The sequence below is a fragment of the Moschus berezovskii genome, chromosome 17 (assembly GCF_049115385.1).
Source record: "Moschus berezovskii isolate FMDL1 chromosome 17, NW_MosBer_1.0, whole genome shotgun sequence".
NCBI lineage: Eukaryota > Metazoa > Chordata > Mammalia > Artiodactyla > Moschidae > Moschus > Moschus berezovskii.
This window is the reverse complement of record NC_142476.1, coordinates 48,533,175-48,550,827: the sequence shown is the minus strand read 5'-3', so window position 1 is coordinate 48,550,827 and position 17,653 is coordinate 48,533,175. Positions and strand designations below refer to the sequence as shown.

Sequence of the window (17,653 nt, the reverse complement as noted above, 5' to 3'; positions counted from 1 at the left end):
TTCCATAGTAGTCCAGTGGTTAAGAATCTGCCTTCCAATGCAGAGAACACAGGTTCAATCCCTGGTTGGGAAACTAAGATCCCACATGTCACAGGGCAACTAAGCAGGTGAGCTGCAGCTACTGACCCTGGGGTCCTCAGCTCGAGAGAAGTCTGCATGCCATAATGAAAGATCCCATATGCTGCAACCAAGACCTGACGCAGCCATAAATAAAAAAATAAGTAAAAATTAAAAGAAGAGGCCAAGAGCCACAGAATTTACACTTACCAACTTTATTTCCTTTTTAAAACTGTGGCTTCAGATAAGACTATTCAACGGCACAGATATGTTTTTTTTCTTCTGCAGAGGTATAAATCCTTCATCCAGAGTAGTGTAGGTATGAAATGTAAATCATTAGGTGTAGGTATGTAAAGGTAAATTATTCTACTTTCTTTAGAAAGTTAACTTTAGTCCTGTTTCTATCACAGAATGATTTTCATGAACCATAAAACTATTCTAAAAAAAGCTATTTCTGGTATTTGTGCTTTACTAATGGGTAAAACTGCCACAGAATTTTAATCAGTAGCAAATCATGTAACAAATTTGTCTTTTTAACATACTGTTATGACGTCAATTATTATTTGAGTGTTCTACTTTGGTTAAAGTTCATACAAAAGAACAAGAGAAAAAGCATAAAAACAGGCTCTTTTTCTGCTTAAATTCACAAATGGCAGGTTCACAGGGACTGGAACAGAAACTGCAAGAGTCTTCCAAAACTCAAGAGTTTTAGATTGAGACTGTGGAGCTGTCTTGCAAAAACCATTCATCAGGGCCTCAAAACTCTGAGCTAAAGGAACTGCTGGGCTGACTCAGTGTGGTATTTCTTATGTCCCTTCGTTGTTTGATTATTAAGCTATGAGTAAAGGCTAAGAGCATTCACACTTCATAAAATCCTTGAACGAGACCTCTCATTCTCTTGAATGAGACTCCTTGAATAAGAGACCTCATTCTCAGAGGTCTCTTATGTGCTAAGAGAGTCCGTGCATAACACATGGAGAGCAGAGGCTCCCTATCTGTCATGGGCATCAGAGACACCTGTGTACCTTTCTAAAAGTTCCAGGGCCTGGACCCCTCTTCCTACCTCCAAAAGTGATGCTGCAGGCAACATGTCTTAGCAAAGCTTTACTGGCCTTCTGAGATGTGTCAGAGAGAATGAACTACTGGTGTAAAGTGTCTGCCACATCATTCACAGCCTGTTTTCTGCACAGCTGGAGATAGCTGATCAGTGATGCCTTTTACAAGATCATTATTTTAAGAATTGTTTGGCCACCTTGAGGGGGCACAGAAATAGGCATCCATAAAATGTTCATTCCTTTCATAACTTAAGTCAGGATCTTAAGTGGACTCTTAATTTTCTTCTCTCTTTTTTTTTTTTTTGCTGCACAGCATGTGGGATGTTAGTTCCTGACCAGGGATTAAGGCTGGGCCCTTGGCAGTGAGAGTGCAGAGTCCTAACCACTAGACCACCAGGAAATTCCTAGACTTCACTTTTCCCACTTCACTTCTCTTTATGTGGTAAAGTCAGGATGCTCTTTTAGAATTGTTTTTGTACTTAGTTTGATGGAATGTTCCTCTGGTTTTAGTGCTGCTAATCTCTTGTTTTAAAGATAAAGGAATTTGTGGACTTCCCTGGTAGTCCACTGGTTAAGACTCTGTGTTCCCACTGCACAGGCTCGATCCCTGGTTGGGGAACTAAGATCCCTCATGCTACATGGCATAGCCAAACTAAAAACAACATATTGAAAACATTCATCTTAGCAACTTATAGTAAAATGATAAACCTAACTTTAATTTACTACTGATTTTTATCAAACTGTTAAACTTTATTAAAGAGGATAACAATTTCTTCCCCTAGTTACTAACACCCACATGGTTTCAAATTCCCAAAAAAGAAGTCTAAAATACCATGCTGTAGAATTTCCTATGCCTTAACTTCTGTAGTGTTTCTCTGCAAAGGAGCCAGGACCACTCCAGCATTCCTCTCCTCACTCTCAGAGCTATATAGATTATGCTTTTCAATATATTCTTGAACAAGGTCGGGTACCAAGTAGCGAATGCTCTGGCCCCTTCTGAGGGCTCGCCGGATCTTCGTGGAGGAGATGTCATTGGTGATCCATTCGTTCACCAGGTGAATGTTGTTCTGGTGTTTCCACAGCACGTCAGATTCGTAGATGAACTTCTGAACATCATTCCCAGCCCGAGTAATACATATGAGCCCATAGTCTCCCAGGATTTTGGTGATATCCTCACTCTTCCATAGATTAGGCACACCAAAGGACTCCAAAAAATCTGCTCCACACAGCAGCTTCACCTTTGGCACACCTGGAAGAAGAGAAAATAGCGCCTCAGGGATTGCTTTTTCAGTAACTCCTGGCATCAAAATGAATGTGCAGGACTTCCCCTGGTGGTCCAGCGGTTAGGAATGCAGCTGCCAATGCCGGGGACACGGGTTCAACCCCTGGTCCGGGGGCAGCTAAGCCCATGGGCCCCAACTACTGAGTCTGAGCTCTAGAGCTGGTGCTCCACCACAAGAGAAGCCAACTCAGTAAGCAGCCCACGCACGGCAACGAACAGCAGCCCCTGCTCACTGCCACTAGAGGGAGCCTTCGTGCAGAACAGAGATCCAGTGCAGAAAAAAAATGTGTATGTCTGTTTGTCTGAGGATTCACAGTTTTTATCAGATTCAGCTTTCCCAAAAAGAGATCCAGACCTGAACCTCAAATGTTCAGGTCTACCTACTGCAGGAGAAATAAGCTCAGGGTGCCTTTGACTCTCCTTTCCTCCTATCAATAAACTAACACAGGGTGGAGAGTTCCCTGGTGGACTAGTGGTTACAATTTCGGGCTTTCACTGCTGCAGCTTGAGTTCAATCCCTGGATGGGGAACTGAGATCCCACAAGTTGTGTGATGTAGCCAAGTTCAGTTCAGTTCAGTCACTCAGTCGTGTCCGACTCTTTGCGACCCCATGAATCACAGCACACCAGGCCTCCCTGTCCATCACCAACTCCCGGAGTTCACCCAACGTCATGTCCATCGAGTCGGTGATGCCATCCAGCCATCTCATCCTCTGTCATCCCCTTCTCCTCCCACCCCCAATCCCTCCCAGCATCAGAGTCTTTTCCAGTGAGTCAACTCTTCGCATGAGGTGGCCAAAGGAAGAACAAAAAGAAAAAGAAAAAAGGAAACTAACAAGGGGCATTTTCCAGGCACCCACACATATTGAATATGAAAGCAAATACAAAGGGGGCTTGCCCAGCCCTAGAGTCTTAACAGCCCTCACTGGTAAGTCCTGGGAAAACATACAGACCTTTCGTTTTTGTTTGCTCTAGGGATTTCTTTTCACTAAAATCTTGTTTTTGTTCAGCCCACTTTCTCTTCCGTCCAGGTTTTTCCAGCACAGGTGAGTTCTGCTGGGGATCACAGATACTGGCCTCCAGCTTCTCTTGATGGTGTCTATAAAACAACAAAGCAACAGAATATTTCTCTTTCTTACAGTGCTCAACTGAAATATTATCCTGATAGAGAGGCCTGAGAGCCTCTGACACAATGTTAAAGGTTGGGAGCTGTTAAAAACGTGTAACCACAGGTACACACAATGCCCCATTACTCAGAATGGATACTTTCAAGTACACAGTACTGTCAGGTCAGGATGGATGCTGGCCAAGACACAGCAGCCCTGGGCTCTGGCTGTCAAGAATGGAAGGCAACAGGGACTTCCCTGGTGGTCCAGTGGTTAAGAATTTGCCTGCCAGGGCAGGGGACACAGGTTCAATCCCTGGAATTGAACTAAGGGACTAAATCCCATGTGCTACAACTACTGAAGCCTGCATGGTCTACACCCTGTGCTCTGCAACGAGAAGGCACTGCAAAGGGAAGTCTGCGCACCGTAACTACAGAAAGTCCGTGTGCAGCAACAAAGACCCAGCACAGTCAAACATAAACTAAAAAAATAAAAGAGTGGAAAGCAGGGAGACTCCTGGGAGCACAGCAAATGGTAGCTATTGCTATCCTAAGCTGTATGTGTCTCGTGTCATAATGACCAGTGTTGACACTGATAATTTATTATGTGTTAACCACTATACCAAATCCCTTGCATGAAGGATGTGATGAAATCTTCTCAACATCCCATGTCATATTATTATTATCCCCATAATGGAAAGGAAGTGCATGCTTAGAGTCTGTACCTCCAGCCTCTAGCAGAGCCTCTTAGACATAGGAGGTAGTCAAGAACAAGCAGATTGAGTAAATGTTTTGGTTACTATAAAGCAACTGTAGTACTGCCAGCATTCTATCAGAATTGTTTATTATACCTTTCAAGAGAGGAGGACACTGACCAATTTGCCCAAGGTCAGTTAGCTTATAGAAGGCAGAGCCTGAATTTGAATCCCAACAGTCTGGCTCCAGAGCCCACACCCTTGACCACTGAGGAGTATGGCCCGACTAGGATTTCCCTGGTGGTCCAGTGGCTAAGACTCCACGCTCCCAATGCAGGGGACCCAGGTTCGATGCCTGGTCGGGGAACTAGATCCCACATGCCACAACTAAAGATCCCTCATGCTGCAACGAAGATCGAAGATCCCATGTGACTTAACTAAGACCTAGCACAGCCAAATAAATTAAAAAAAATAAATATTTTTTAAAAAGAGTATGGCCTGACCTAGTAATGAAGAATTTAATGCTGAGGATAAGATCTGAGGGGGTGGCAAGTGTCTGAAGCCTAAGCGGAAGGGCCCACAGGCAGGATCTGTGTGCAGCTTCACTCTGGCTGGCAGCAGGATGCCCGCGGCTTTATAGTGGTACAGCTACCCAGGTAACAGGAGCAACATGCGTGACAGACAACTGTGGGCCCCTGGTGCCTGTAACCCCCTTCCCTTGGGAATGGCTGAGTTGAATCTAGAATGAACAGGAAGGTTACTCTGGAGCCAAAGAGGGCTGGGTGAGGAGGAGGACACAGGAGCCTGGTCTCTGATGGGAGAACTTCTGGCCAATGAACAGAAGTCACCCTCTTCTCCCTGCTAAGCTTCTGGGTAAGTCACTGGGCTGGACGTTGTCTGCTGGCTGGGTTCAATCCCACCCTGAAATCACTTCCCAGAGGTCCTCAGAGGCAGAGAGATTTTGGAGGCTCTGGACCTTGACAGGTCAGCATGGAGGTCAGACCCTATATTCCACTGTCCTGTCCCCCATGCTAGCAGACTGCAAGTTTAATAGCAGCACTGGTGGCAGCAGAAGCAGGAAGAGTTGCCTGAACTTCAGCTGCAGTTAAGGGGACATGATCTTGAAATAAACCACCGCTTCCACTCCTCCAGCCCTTTCAACCTAAAGTCCCTTTCTGCTTAAAATGCTCAGAGTGGTTCTATTTCCTATCCAAATCATAAATAATACGGTTAGAACCAGAAGGTTCAAAGAATAGACGTTTCTAATAGACATCTCTAAGAACAGACATGAGACAGAAAGGTTTTTCAGAAAGCCCTTGTGTTTTGTACTCAAGAGAACTTGCTTGCTTAGTAGCTCAGTCATGTCCAACTCTTTGCAAACCCATGGACTGCAGCCCTCCAGGCTCCTCAGTCCATAGGATTTCCCAGACAGGGATACTGGAGTGGGTTGCCATTTCCTCCTCCAGGGGTTCTTCCCAACCCAGGGATCGAACACACGCCTCCTATGTCTTCTGCATTGCAGGCATATTCCTTACTCACTGAGCCACCAGGGACATGCCACTCAAAAGAACATTAAGTAACAATTAGATGTTACTCACTCTGGGTTCTGAAACTGGAACGGTTTCAGAGTCCTGAGCACAGTGATCTGTGACAACCCCCCATATGCTGTCATGGAAGTAGCATCCAAACCAGGTCTCTCTGTGATCAAGAATCATGGCCTCTCTTCCTTAAATTACCTGTCTTCATCTTTCTATATATATATAAAATTTTATTTATTTATTTATGGCTGTGCTGGGTCTTCACTGCTGTTCAGGCTTTCCTCTAGCTGTGGCGAGCAGAGGCTACTCTCAAGCACTGGCTACTCCCTAGCTGCAGTGTGCAGTGGCTTCTCTTGTTGCTGAGCATGGGCTCTATTGTGCATGGGTTTCACTAACTGTGGCACATGGGCTTAGTAGCTGTGGTGCTCGGGCTTAGCTGCTCCGTGGCACAGGGGAACCTCCTGGACCAGGGAATGAACCCATGTCTCCTGAATTGGCAGGCAGCTTCTTTACCCTGAGCCACCAGGGAAGCCCAATTATCTGCCTTTGTCTTTTATACTTGAGAAGACTGACCACAGTGACATCTTCTTACAGCTTTACCTTTTTCACCAGGGGCACAGACAGGCCAAGTGCACTTCCTGTTCTTTTACAGGGATGTACATAGTTAACAAGCATGCAAACATCTCAAAACACAATGAAAGACACAAAGGCTGAATGGTACCCAGGCCTGTTCATGTGCTCCACAGCCTTGTGATGACCCCACACAGGAACTGCAGGACTTCACCATGAATACCTTAGCACCTTGGCTGTCTCTGTCCACTCTTTCTGAAGACTTTCCCATGTATCAACTTCTACCCATTTTGAGTTCTTGGTGGCAAGTTCTGCCATGATAACTCGGTGATGGGCAGAGATGAGTCCTTTCTTCTTATATGCATCGCCGACCGGAGAAATTATGCCTTTGATAACTTTATATTTTCCTGGGGTAAAGATCAGACTTCACGTAAGGTATAACAGATTAGATTTTATGTACAGGAAATAGTATCATCAATATGGTTTCATAGTCACAGATCCCCTTCTCCTTTTTTTTTAAACAATGATACAGGTTTATTTATTTTTAATTATGGTAAAATATACATATCATAAAATTTACCATTTAAACCATTTTAAGTGTACAGTATTGTGACATGTTATACAAGCATCACTATGATCCATCTCCAGAGTTCTTTCAACTTCCCCAACTGAAATTTCATAACCATCAAACAGACCACCCATTTGTCAGCAGTTTATTAATAAATCTTGATTGACATTGGCAAACTGTCTTATGTGTATGTTAGTTGATCAGTTGCGCCTGAAACTGCCTTGTAAAAAGTCTTAATCCATTGAATATCCAAGAGCCCATTCCTTCCCAACACCTGATATTTGACATTATCAAGTTTTAAAAATTCTTGTCAAGGTGATGGGAAAAATATCACCCTATTATTTTAGTTCCCTGATTATTAGTGAGTTGGCACACTCATCCATCTATCAACACATAGCATGATTATTTCCATAACAAAATAAAATGAATCTGTGTATATGCAGGGGAGAAAAAGATTTCTTTGACCTTCTTAGGTTCCCTGGCTGGGTGTAAACTGACAAAGAATAGCTTGACAGGAGAAAAGCATATAAATTAATTTAATGTAAGATTTATGTGACATGGGAAGCTTAATAAGGAAATGAAGAGCCCAAGACACAGTTAAACCTAAGTATTCTTATGCCAAGTTTGATGAAGAGTGAACTGTCATGAAGAAATATGATAGAGCAAAGAGTGCAGGAGATCAAACCAGTCAATCCTAAAGGAAATCAATCCTTAATATTCATTGGAAGGACTGATGATGAAGCTGAAGCTCCAATATTTTGGCCACCTGATGCGAAGAGCCAACTCATTGGAAAAGACCCTGATGCTGGAAAAGATTGAAGGCAGGAAGAGAAGAGGATGACAGAGGACGATATGGCTGGATGGCATCACCAACCCAATGGACATGAGTTTGAGCAAGCTCTAAGAGCCGGCAAAGGCCAGGGAAGCCTGGCGTGCTGCAGTCCATGGGGACACAAAGCGTAGGACAAGACTGAGCGACTGAACAGCAACAAAGACTACAAGGTAAGTGTAGGAGCTTGGGGGCTCCAAAAAGGCCTGTCTGCCTGGCATTCCTTTGTCTTCACAGATAAGGACGCTCCATTTCTCTGAGTTTAGAGAGGGCGTCTGTCGTGTGAACGTTTTATGATCTGCTTCACAGGCTTCCCTTGTGACTCAGCTGGTAAAGAACCCACCCACAATGCGGGAGACCTGGGTTCGATCCCTAGGTTGGGAAGATCCCCTGGAGAAGGGAAAGGCTACCCATTCCAGTATTCTGGCCTGGAAAACTCCATGGACTTTCACTTTCAGGAAAGAGGGGTGGAGGGAGGTGGGCAGAGTGACTTTCCTGGTTCTGTTTCATCAAAATCCTCCAGCTTAAAATGTCCAATAGGCCAAGGTGCCACATTCTAGGGCAGTGTATCCTGAACCCCATTGTTGCTGCCGGTTACTGTTCCTACCTGTTCCATTCATGTAGTCCTTGGCCAGCTCAAACAGCCGGAGGTGCATGTTGGTGATAGGATTAAAGGACCCACAAGCAAGGAGAACTACTTCCGTCTTCTCTGAGTTCTCCATGCTGAGAATTTGAAGTTGTTGATCTAAATGGAAAACTCTGACACTTCTCTTATTGCCTACAAAGGAAAAAAAAAGTTCAACATCTTTTGATGTCCTTCCACATACTCATTTCAAGCAAATGGAGGGACTTTCCTGGCGGTCCAGGGGTTAAGACTCTGCACTTCCAATGCAGCATGCTCAGGTTCAATCTCTGGTTGGGGAGCCAAAATCCCACATGCTGTAGTCAAAAAGTAAGAAACAAACAAAAAATATCACCAAAAAAAACCCCACAAACCCAACAGATGGAAAAAATATTTGGCTTCAGTGACTACGCTGGGTGAATTGCAAAAATGGCTCCATTTCCCCACCCTTCCTTTCCAGTGTGAATTTATAGCTCTTTTCATAAAGGAATAGAATCTTCCCACCCTCTGTGACTTGCTTTGGCCCAAATAACATGGCACATGGGAAAACATGCCCATTCTGATCCTAGGCCTCTGAGGCACTGTGCACACCCACTGTCTTTTGTACTCCCGCCTTTCCATGAAGACAAGCCCAGGCCAGCCTGCCGGAGGATGACAGAACCCACAGGACAGAGCCAGTGCTCCCAGTGACAGACAGCCAATCACCAGCTGCCTGGCCGAGGCCATCCTAGATCAGTCAAGCCTCAATCTGCCCAGAAGCACAAGCAGGTCAAGGTGAGATCAGCTGAGCCTGGATCAGATCAGTAGACCCACAAGGTGGGCCCAGACTTATGAGCAAAAATGAAAGCTTAACGGTGCTGTGACTGCACTACTGTGGCCGTGGTTAACAGACACAGTGACATGTGCTGTGTGCCACTATGTCTAGTCACTCAGTCATGTCTCTGTGAGACCCTCTGGACTGTAGCCCACCAGGCTCCTCTGTCCATGGAATTCTCCAGGCAAGAAGACTGGAATGGGCTGCCATTTCCTCCTCCAGGGGATTTTCCCAAACCAGGGATCGAACCTGTGTCTCCTGCACTGTAGGTGGATTCTTTACCTGATGAGCCATTGGGGAAGCCCCACAATTATTATCCACCAAATATAACTCCCCAACAATCCGTCCTTCAAAACTGTACTTTTCCTCTTAGTCAACAAGGTCATATTATCACTTTCAACCGAATAACAGTTTACAATTGACAAACTCTTTCTGATATTAATCATTCCATTTGATCCTTCCAAAACCCTACTGAAGTAGGGCAAGGCAACTTATTTTAAAATTTTATTTAAATTTTTTTAATTAGGAGGAATTTACCCAAATATGTCTTAAAAATAAACTCATACTTCCTATTATTGCTTTTTTTCCTGATTTTTATTTTATATTGGAGCATAGTTAACAATGTTGCATTAGTTTCAGGTGTACAGTCAAGTGATTCAGTTATACATATACATGTATCTACTCTTTTACAAATTCTTTTCCCATTTAGGTTATTACAGAGTATTGAGCAGAGGGACTTGGTGAACCTTTCCAACTCATATCACTCATTTCTAATTACTTATTTTTTTTAAAAAAAATATTTTTATTTATTTTTGGCTGCACCTTGATGCTATGCACAGGGCTTCTCTAGTTGCAGCAAGTGGGGGCTACTCTCTAGTTGCAGTGTGAGGACTTCTCATTGTGGTGGCTTCTCTTGTTGCAGAGCATGGGCTCCAGAGCACCAACTGAGTTGCCCTGCAGCATGTGTGATCTTCCCAGAATAGGGACTGAGCCTGGGTCCCCTGTTTTGGTAGGCAGATTCTTTACCACTGGACCACCAGGGAAGGACCAGTTCTAATTATTTCTTTAACAAACACTCTATTAACTATCAGTAAATAAAATACCTTCACTACTATGAAGTTTAAAATAATAATTCTGAGCACTTGCAAAGATAATTCCAATGATGCCAAATTGCTCAAAGCGTTTTGGGAACTTTTGGGGAATCACCTGTAGAGCTCGAAGTATTTTTATGATTAATGTAGAAATACAATGAATGACCACAAACAAACCAACATTTATAGGATACTTCTCAATTCATAAACTAATTTCATACACATTATCATTTAATTTTCACCAAAAAAGAAAAAGAATGGTCAAGGACATTTACTGTATTCCAAATAATAACCTATTGCTACATATTTAGTTTTTCCAGTTAATTGTCTATCATTAGTCATTTAGGTTTATCTAATTCTCCACTATTACAAACATCTCAAAGAAGAAATAATGAGTTGAAAATGAATTGGAAATTAAGGCTATAAAACCCCTCACTGTGTGCTCCTAAGTCTTGCCAACACTCAAAGACCTGCATAAGGACCATTTATTTATAGCCCAATAGTGTTCAGACCAAATTGCTAGGCTGACCAACTTAATTTTGCTCAGATTTTTTGCTCTCATTGGACACAGATACTGAGTGGCAACCCAGGGCTAGAATTTAGGTATTCTGACTCCTAGGTTCTCCAGTACCAAAGAGAAAATTGGGAGGTAAATTGGGGCTGTGCAGATTGGAAATGAGCCCTCCTAGCTGAGAAGCTGAGAAATGGCAACTTCAGTTCCATAGATAACAAGAAACTCTGAAGGTTTCTGAGCAATGGTGTGACAACAGGGTTCTAAAAAACAAGGTGACGTTAGTGTTACACGGTTGGATGACATTTTATTTTCTTGGGCTCCAAAATCACTGCAGACAGTGACTGCAGCCATGAAATTAAAAGATGCTTGCTCTTTGGAAGGAAAGCTATGATAAACCTAAACAGTGTATTAAAAAGTAGAAACATCACTTTGCCAATGAAGGTCCGTAGAGTCAAAGCTATGGTTTTTCCAGCAGCCGTGTACAGATGTGAGAGCTGGACCATTAAGAAGGCTGATGCCGAAGAATTGATGTTTTTGAACTGTGGTGTTGGAGAAGACTCTTGAGAGTCCCTTGGACAGCAAGGAGATCAAACCAGTCAATCCTAAAGGACATCAGTCCTGAATATTCATTGGAAGAACTGATGCTGAAGCTGAGGCTCCAGTACTTTGGCCACCTGATGCAAAGAACTGACTCACTAGAAAAGACCCTGATGCTGGGAAATATTGCAGGCAGGAGGAGAAGTGGGTGACAGAGGATGAGATAGTTGGATGGCATCACCAATTCAAGGCACATGAATCTGTGCAAATTTCGGGAGATAGTGAAGGACAGGGGAGCCTGGAGTGCTGAAGTCCATGGGGTCGCAAAGAATCAGACACAACTTAGTGACTGAACAGCAGCAAATGGTTGTGTGACCCTGACCTGACCATTTAACTTTGTGTCCTCATCTGTAAAACAGAGATAATGGCATGATATGGCAAAATGCTGATCATACTGCCTGGCACAGTGTCAAAATAAATGGTAGCTGTTATTTGTGAGGAAAGTGATAACACTGATGTCAGTGATGCTATCAGATTAACTGGAAGGGGCAAAGCAAGATAGGAAGTCCAGTTAAAAGTAATGAGAACTTCAGTTTAACTACAGTTGGTGCTAATGGAAATTAGGAAACATGTATTCAATAAATACTTGAGGTCTACTCCAAACAGTGGCAGGAATCACAGGGACACTGCTAAATGTGAATAGGAAATAAAGGGGAGAAGGGTCAATAATGTTCCACACAACATTAAAAAAGAGTTCATAGGTTAGAATGATTTAAATGTACCTTTCAATTATCATCTCAAGGATGACACCAGGATTCACTTGGGGCTTATTCCCCCTGCCTACCCGTTACCTGCCCCATCCCATACACATGCAAATAAAGCATCTATGATATTATGGGGTGGTCTGGGCCCACATGGAAATTGGGGTGTCTGGCCAGCTACTGAGCATGCTCTCAAGGACCCTGGTGGAGGCTCTGGGTTCAGCTGGAGTCTCGCCTTGGTTCTGTTCCCAACCATCTGAAGTTTCAGGTACCACTCTCCAGGGAGACTGAGCAGGTCCTGGAGGGAGGGAGTTGCTCGCTGTTCAGAGAAGGATGGAAGAGGCTGAAGCGCTCCCGCTGCCCTTGGGGAATGGGCTCAGGTTTCCAGGTCCTCCCCAGGGGAAGGGCTGAGAAAGGAAAGCTGATCTCTCAGCCTAAAGGAAGCTTTCCCTCTTTTCACATTCGTGACCTGTCTCAAATATCCAGCTCAATGTTACTCACTGTTAACACAGCCAGCTTTAGACTTCAGACCCTTAAAGCCATAAAAGAATCAAGTTACAGGGAGCTCCTATCATAGCCTAGAGTGGTTTTTAAAAGAACTAGGACCTGTCTCTCTCCCCTGGAGAGAACTTCCTCCGCATCCCCGCAGGGTTCGCAGGGTTGGTGTGTAGGGATGGAGGCCCTGGCAGGTGGAGAAGAGGTCTGGAATCTCTAACAGGACTGTTCCGGATCCTCCGTGCCCTGCTCCAGGTGCTCAGTGACCCGGGTCACCATGATTCACTACTGTCTGGCTCACTCAGCCTATCGCTTGCACTGTTGGCTGCCAAGATCTCACCAGCTCAGGCTGTAAGTGTCCCTCCCCAGCCCACTGTGGCAAAAAGGTCATTTCTTCCTGGGGCTGTCTTGAGGCTTAAGGACTTCCCTGGTGGCTCAGATGGTAAAAAAAAAAATCTGCCTGCAATGCAGGAGACCCAGGTTCTATCCCTTGGTCGGGAAGATGCCCTGGAAGAGGGTGTGGCAACCCAGTCCAGTATTCTTGTCTGGAGAATACCATGGACAGAGGAGCCTGGCGGGCTACAGTCCTTGGGGGTTGCAAAGAGTTGGATACCACTGAGCAACTAACACACTTGGAGGTTTAAGGAAAATTACTTTCAATTTTAAAATTATCACTGACTAATTTAAGTTTCAAAAACACTGATGTGTAAATGTTAATGAAACGTTTTGCAAACATTAAGTCAGTTTTTAAAACATAAACTTAAAAAAAACCTTGTTTTTCTTGTCACACTTCAGAATGTTCAGTACAATTAAATCTATGTTGCCTGAATGCTAATGGGATTGACCTGGCAATCCCTCAGATTTACAGCTCTAAAGGTACACTAGTTAGTTAGCATGTTAGTTAGCTCAGTCAAGCCCGACCATGCCACCCCATGGACAGGGGCCTGCCAGGCTCCTCTGTCCATGGAATTCTCCAGGCAAGAATACTGGAGTGGGTTACCATTTCCTTCTCCAGGAGATCTTCCTGACCCAGGGATTGAACCTGGGTCTCCTCCACTGCAGGCAGATTCTTAACCAACTGAGCTACCAGGGAAGCCAAAGGGACACTAATGCTTTTATAATAGTAACCTTAAACCCAAGACTCTATTTTAGTTCTGTGTGCCACTGCTTCAAATAGTTTGGGGGTGAGGGGGGCTTCCCTGGCATTCCAGGGGTTAAGACTCCGAGCTTCAGATCTCACATGCCAAAAAATTAAAACAAAATAATAAATAAATAGTCTGGGGGTATATTTTCAAATGCTTATTGTTTTGAGTATCTTCACTGGGGATAAACCTTTGTCTTTGGAGGGGAGATCTGATTCCTACAAGTGCCCTAAAGTCATTCAGTGCTAAATCCAATTAATAAAATAAATAATGAAGGTGAATAATAGTTTACAGTGAAGAAAGAGGACTACTAGTTAGGAGGAAGATTTTCCTATATGCATGGAAGCTGCTGCTGCTGCTAAAACGCTTCAGTCGTGTCCGACTCTGTGTGACCCCATAGACGGCAGCCCACCAGGCTCCCCGTCCCTGGGATTCTCCAGGCAAGAACACTGGAGTGGGTTGCCATTGCCTTCTCCAGCATGGAAGCTATGTACATGTAATTTCAAAAGAATCTAAAAAATGTTTGAGCAGTAACTGCAGACCTCATTTCGTTGTGTTAAGTTGTGGTGGGCAGTTAACTCAATGTGAGTTACTCAGTGTGAACTGCAGGTAGGGCTAACATAGCATAAGGGCATGGTTGGGACTCTCAGTTCAGTTCAGTCGCTCAGTCATGTCCAGCTCATTGCGACTCCATGGATTGCAGCACTCCAGGGTTCCCTGTCCATCACCAATTCCTGGAGCTTGCTCAAACTCATGTCTGTCGAGTCGGTGATGCCATGCAACCATCTCATCCTCTGTCACCCCCTTCTCCTCCTACCTTCAAACTTTCCTAGCATCAGGGTCTTTTCCAGTAAGTCAGTTCTTTGAATCAGGTGGCCAAAGTATTGGAGCCTCAGCTTCAGCATCAGTTCTTCCAATGAATATTCAAGACTTATTTTCTTTATGACTGACTGATCTCCTGGCTGTCCAAGGGACTCTCAAGAGTGTTCTCCAACACCACAGTTCAAAAGCATCGATTTTTTGGAGCTCAGCTTTCTTTATAAATAAAGTCCAACTCTCACATCCATACATAACTATTGGAAAAACCACAGCTTTGACTAGATGGACCTTTGTTGGCAAAATAACGTCTCTGCTTTTTAATATGCTGTCTAGGTTGGTCATAGCTTTTCTTCCAAGGAGCAAGTGTCTTTTAATTTCATGGCTGCAGTCACCATTTCCAGTGATTTTGGAGCCCCCCCAAAATAATGTCTGTCACTGTTTCCATTGTTTCCCCATCTATTTGCCATGAAGTGATGGGACTGGATGCCATGATCTTAGTTTTCTGACTGTTGAGTTGTAAGCCAGCCTCTTCACTCTCCTCTTTCACTTTCAACAAGAGGTTCTTCAGTTTCTCTTCACTTTCTGCCATAAGGGTGGTACATCTGCATATCTGAAGTTATTGATATTTCTTCTGGCAATCTTGATTCCAGCTTGTGCTTCATCCAGCCTGGCATTTTGCATGATGTACTCTACATAGACGTTAAATAAGCAGGGTGACAATATATAGCCTTGATGTACCCCTTTCCCAATTTGGAACCAGTTCACTGTTCCATGTCTGTTTCTAACTGTTGCTTTTTGACCTGCACACAGATTTCTCAGGAGACAGGTAAGGTGGTCTGGTATTCCCATCTCTTTAAGAATTTTCCAGTTTGTTGTGATCCACATAGTCAAAGGCTTTGGTGTAATCAATAAAGCAGAAGCAGATGTTTTTCTGGAACTCTCTTGCTTTTTTGATAATCCAACAGATGTTGGCAATTTGATCTCTTGTTCCTCTGCCTTTTCTAAATCCAACTTGAACATTTGGACATTCTCTGTTCATGTACTGTTGAAGCCTCCCTTGGAGAATTTTGAGCATTACTTTGCTAGCATGTGAGAAGAGTGCAATTGTGTGGCAGTTTGAACATTCTTTGGCATTACCTTTCTTTGGGATTGGAATGAAAACTGACCTTTTCCAGTCCTGTGGCCACTGCTGAGTTTTCAAATTTGCTGGCATATTGAGTGCAGCACTTTCACAGCATCATCTTTTAGGATTTAAAACGACTCTGCTGGAATTCCATCACCTCCATAGCTTTGTTTGTAGTGATGCTTCCTAAGCCCCACTTGACTTCACATTCCAGGATGTCTGGCTCTAGGTAAGTGATCACACCATCATGGGTATCTGGGTTATTGAAATCTTTTTTTTTTTTGACAGTTCAATAACTTTATTGGACCATCAGCAATCAGTTCTCATCCACATTGACTGTCTGTAGATTTCTGAAGATGGTGACGGGCACGTAGGTAACCAAAGTGTAGAGCTTATTTGGCGAGTCTTCATCTTCATTACGTTTTCTGGACAACCACACATGGATCTGGAATGGGACATTCCTGATCCCTTTGGCCCAGATGGCATTGTTGAGCCTGGTGTCAATGAGCACATCCGGAGTTCCCATCTCCTTCATGGCAAACTTCCAGATTTCTTTGAGTGCCCTAGGGGCACGCTTCTTGAAACCCACTCCATGGATGCGCTTGTGAATGTTGATGGTGTATTCTCTTGTCACCACCTCGTTGATGGCGGACCGGCCCTTCTTCTCGCCACTCTTCTTTGCGGGAGCCATCCTGCGTGGCTGGGGTTGGAAAGCTGAGATCTTTTTTGTCTAGTTCTTCAGTGTATTCTGGCCACTTCTTAATATCTTCTGCTTCTTTCACGTCCACACTGTTTCTATTTTTTATTGTGCCCATCTTTGCATGAAATATTCCCTTGATAGCTCTAGTTTTCTTAATAGAGATCTCTAGTTTTTCCCATTCTATTGTTTTCCTCTATTTCTTTGCTTTGTTCACTTAGGAAGGCTTTCTTATCTCTCCTTGTTATTCTTTGGAACTCTGCATTCATATGGGTATATCTTTCCTTTTCTCCTCTGCCTTTTGCTTCTCTTCTTTTCTCAGCTATTTGTAAAGCCTCCCCAGACAACCATTTAGCCTTTTTGCATTTCTTTTTCTTGGGGATGGTCTTGATCACTGCCTTCTGTACCATGTCATGAACCTCCATCCATAGTTCTTCAGGCACTCAATCAGATCTAATCCTTTAAATCTATTTGTCCCTTCCACTGTATAATCATAAGGGATTTGATTTAGGTCATACCTGAAAGGTCCAGTGGTTTTCCCTACTTTCTTCAATTTATGTCTGAATTTTGCAATAAGGAGTTCATGATCTGAGCCACAGTCAGCTCCTGGTCTTGTTTTTGTTGACTGTATAGAGCTTCTCTTTCTTTGGCTGCAAAGAATATAATCAATCTGATTTCGGTATTGACCACATGGTGATGCCCATGTGTAGAACTGGCTCTTGTGTTGTCGGAAGAGGGAGTTTGCCATGACCAGTGCGTTCTCTTGGCAAAACTCTGTTAGCCTTTGCCCTGCTTCATTTTGTGCTCCAAGGCCAGACTTGCCTATTACTCCAGGTATCTCTCGACTCTCAGACCTGGTTCAAACTGTAGCTTTACTGCTTACTCCAGTATTTTTGCCTGGAGAATTCCATGGACAGAGGAGCCTGGTGGGCTACAGTCCATAGGGTCCCAAAGAGTCAGACACAACTGATAAGCTAACACTTACACTTTTACTTTACCACTTACTATATTAGGTGTTTGTCCTGAGAGAAGACATTTAATTTTTCTGAGCCTCAGTTTCTTCATTTATAAGATAGGAAACTACAATCTCATCTCATAGGATTATGTGCATTTAAAAATATATATATTTACTTATTTGGCTGTGTTGGATCTTAGTTGGGGCAGATGAGATCTTTGTTGCGGTGCTTGGACCCTCTTATTGAGGCTCGAGCCTCAGCATGTGGGATCTTAGTTCTCAGACCAGGGATCAAACCTGTGTTCCCTGCATTGCAAGGCAGATTCTTAACCACTGGACTACCAGGGAAGTCCTGAAGTGTATGCATATTAAGCAAAAAAGTGAA

The 17,653-nt window shown here is 43.7% G+C and overlaps 1 protein-coding gene and 1 pseudogene across 1 annotated transcript in view; both read right to left on the bottom strand.

Moving 5' to 3' along the window:
* Positions 1-256: 256 nt before the first annotated feature.
* Positions 257-17,653, bottom strand: part of NMNAT1 (nicotinamide nucleotide adenylyltransferase 1) — a 31,796-nt gene continuing 14,399 nt past the window's right edge. The window contains exons 3-6 of the mRNA XM_055419525.2: positions 8,306-8,476; positions 6,525-6,708; positions 3,347-3,492; positions 257-2,361 (exon numbers count right to left, since the gene is read on the bottom strand). Coding sequence (XP_055275500.1) covers positions 1,961-2,361; positions 3,347-3,492; positions 6,525-6,708; positions 8,306-8,420 — 846 coding nt within the window. The 5' untranslated portion in view covers positions 8,421-8,476 and the 3' untranslated portion in view covers positions 257-1,960. The remainder of the gene's footprint in view (positions 2,362-3,346; positions 3,493-6,524; positions 6,709-8,305; positions 8,477-17,653) is intronic.
* LOC129551515 (large ribosomal subunit protein eL31 pseudogene) lies at positions 15,918-16,346 on the bottom strand (annotated as a pseudogene).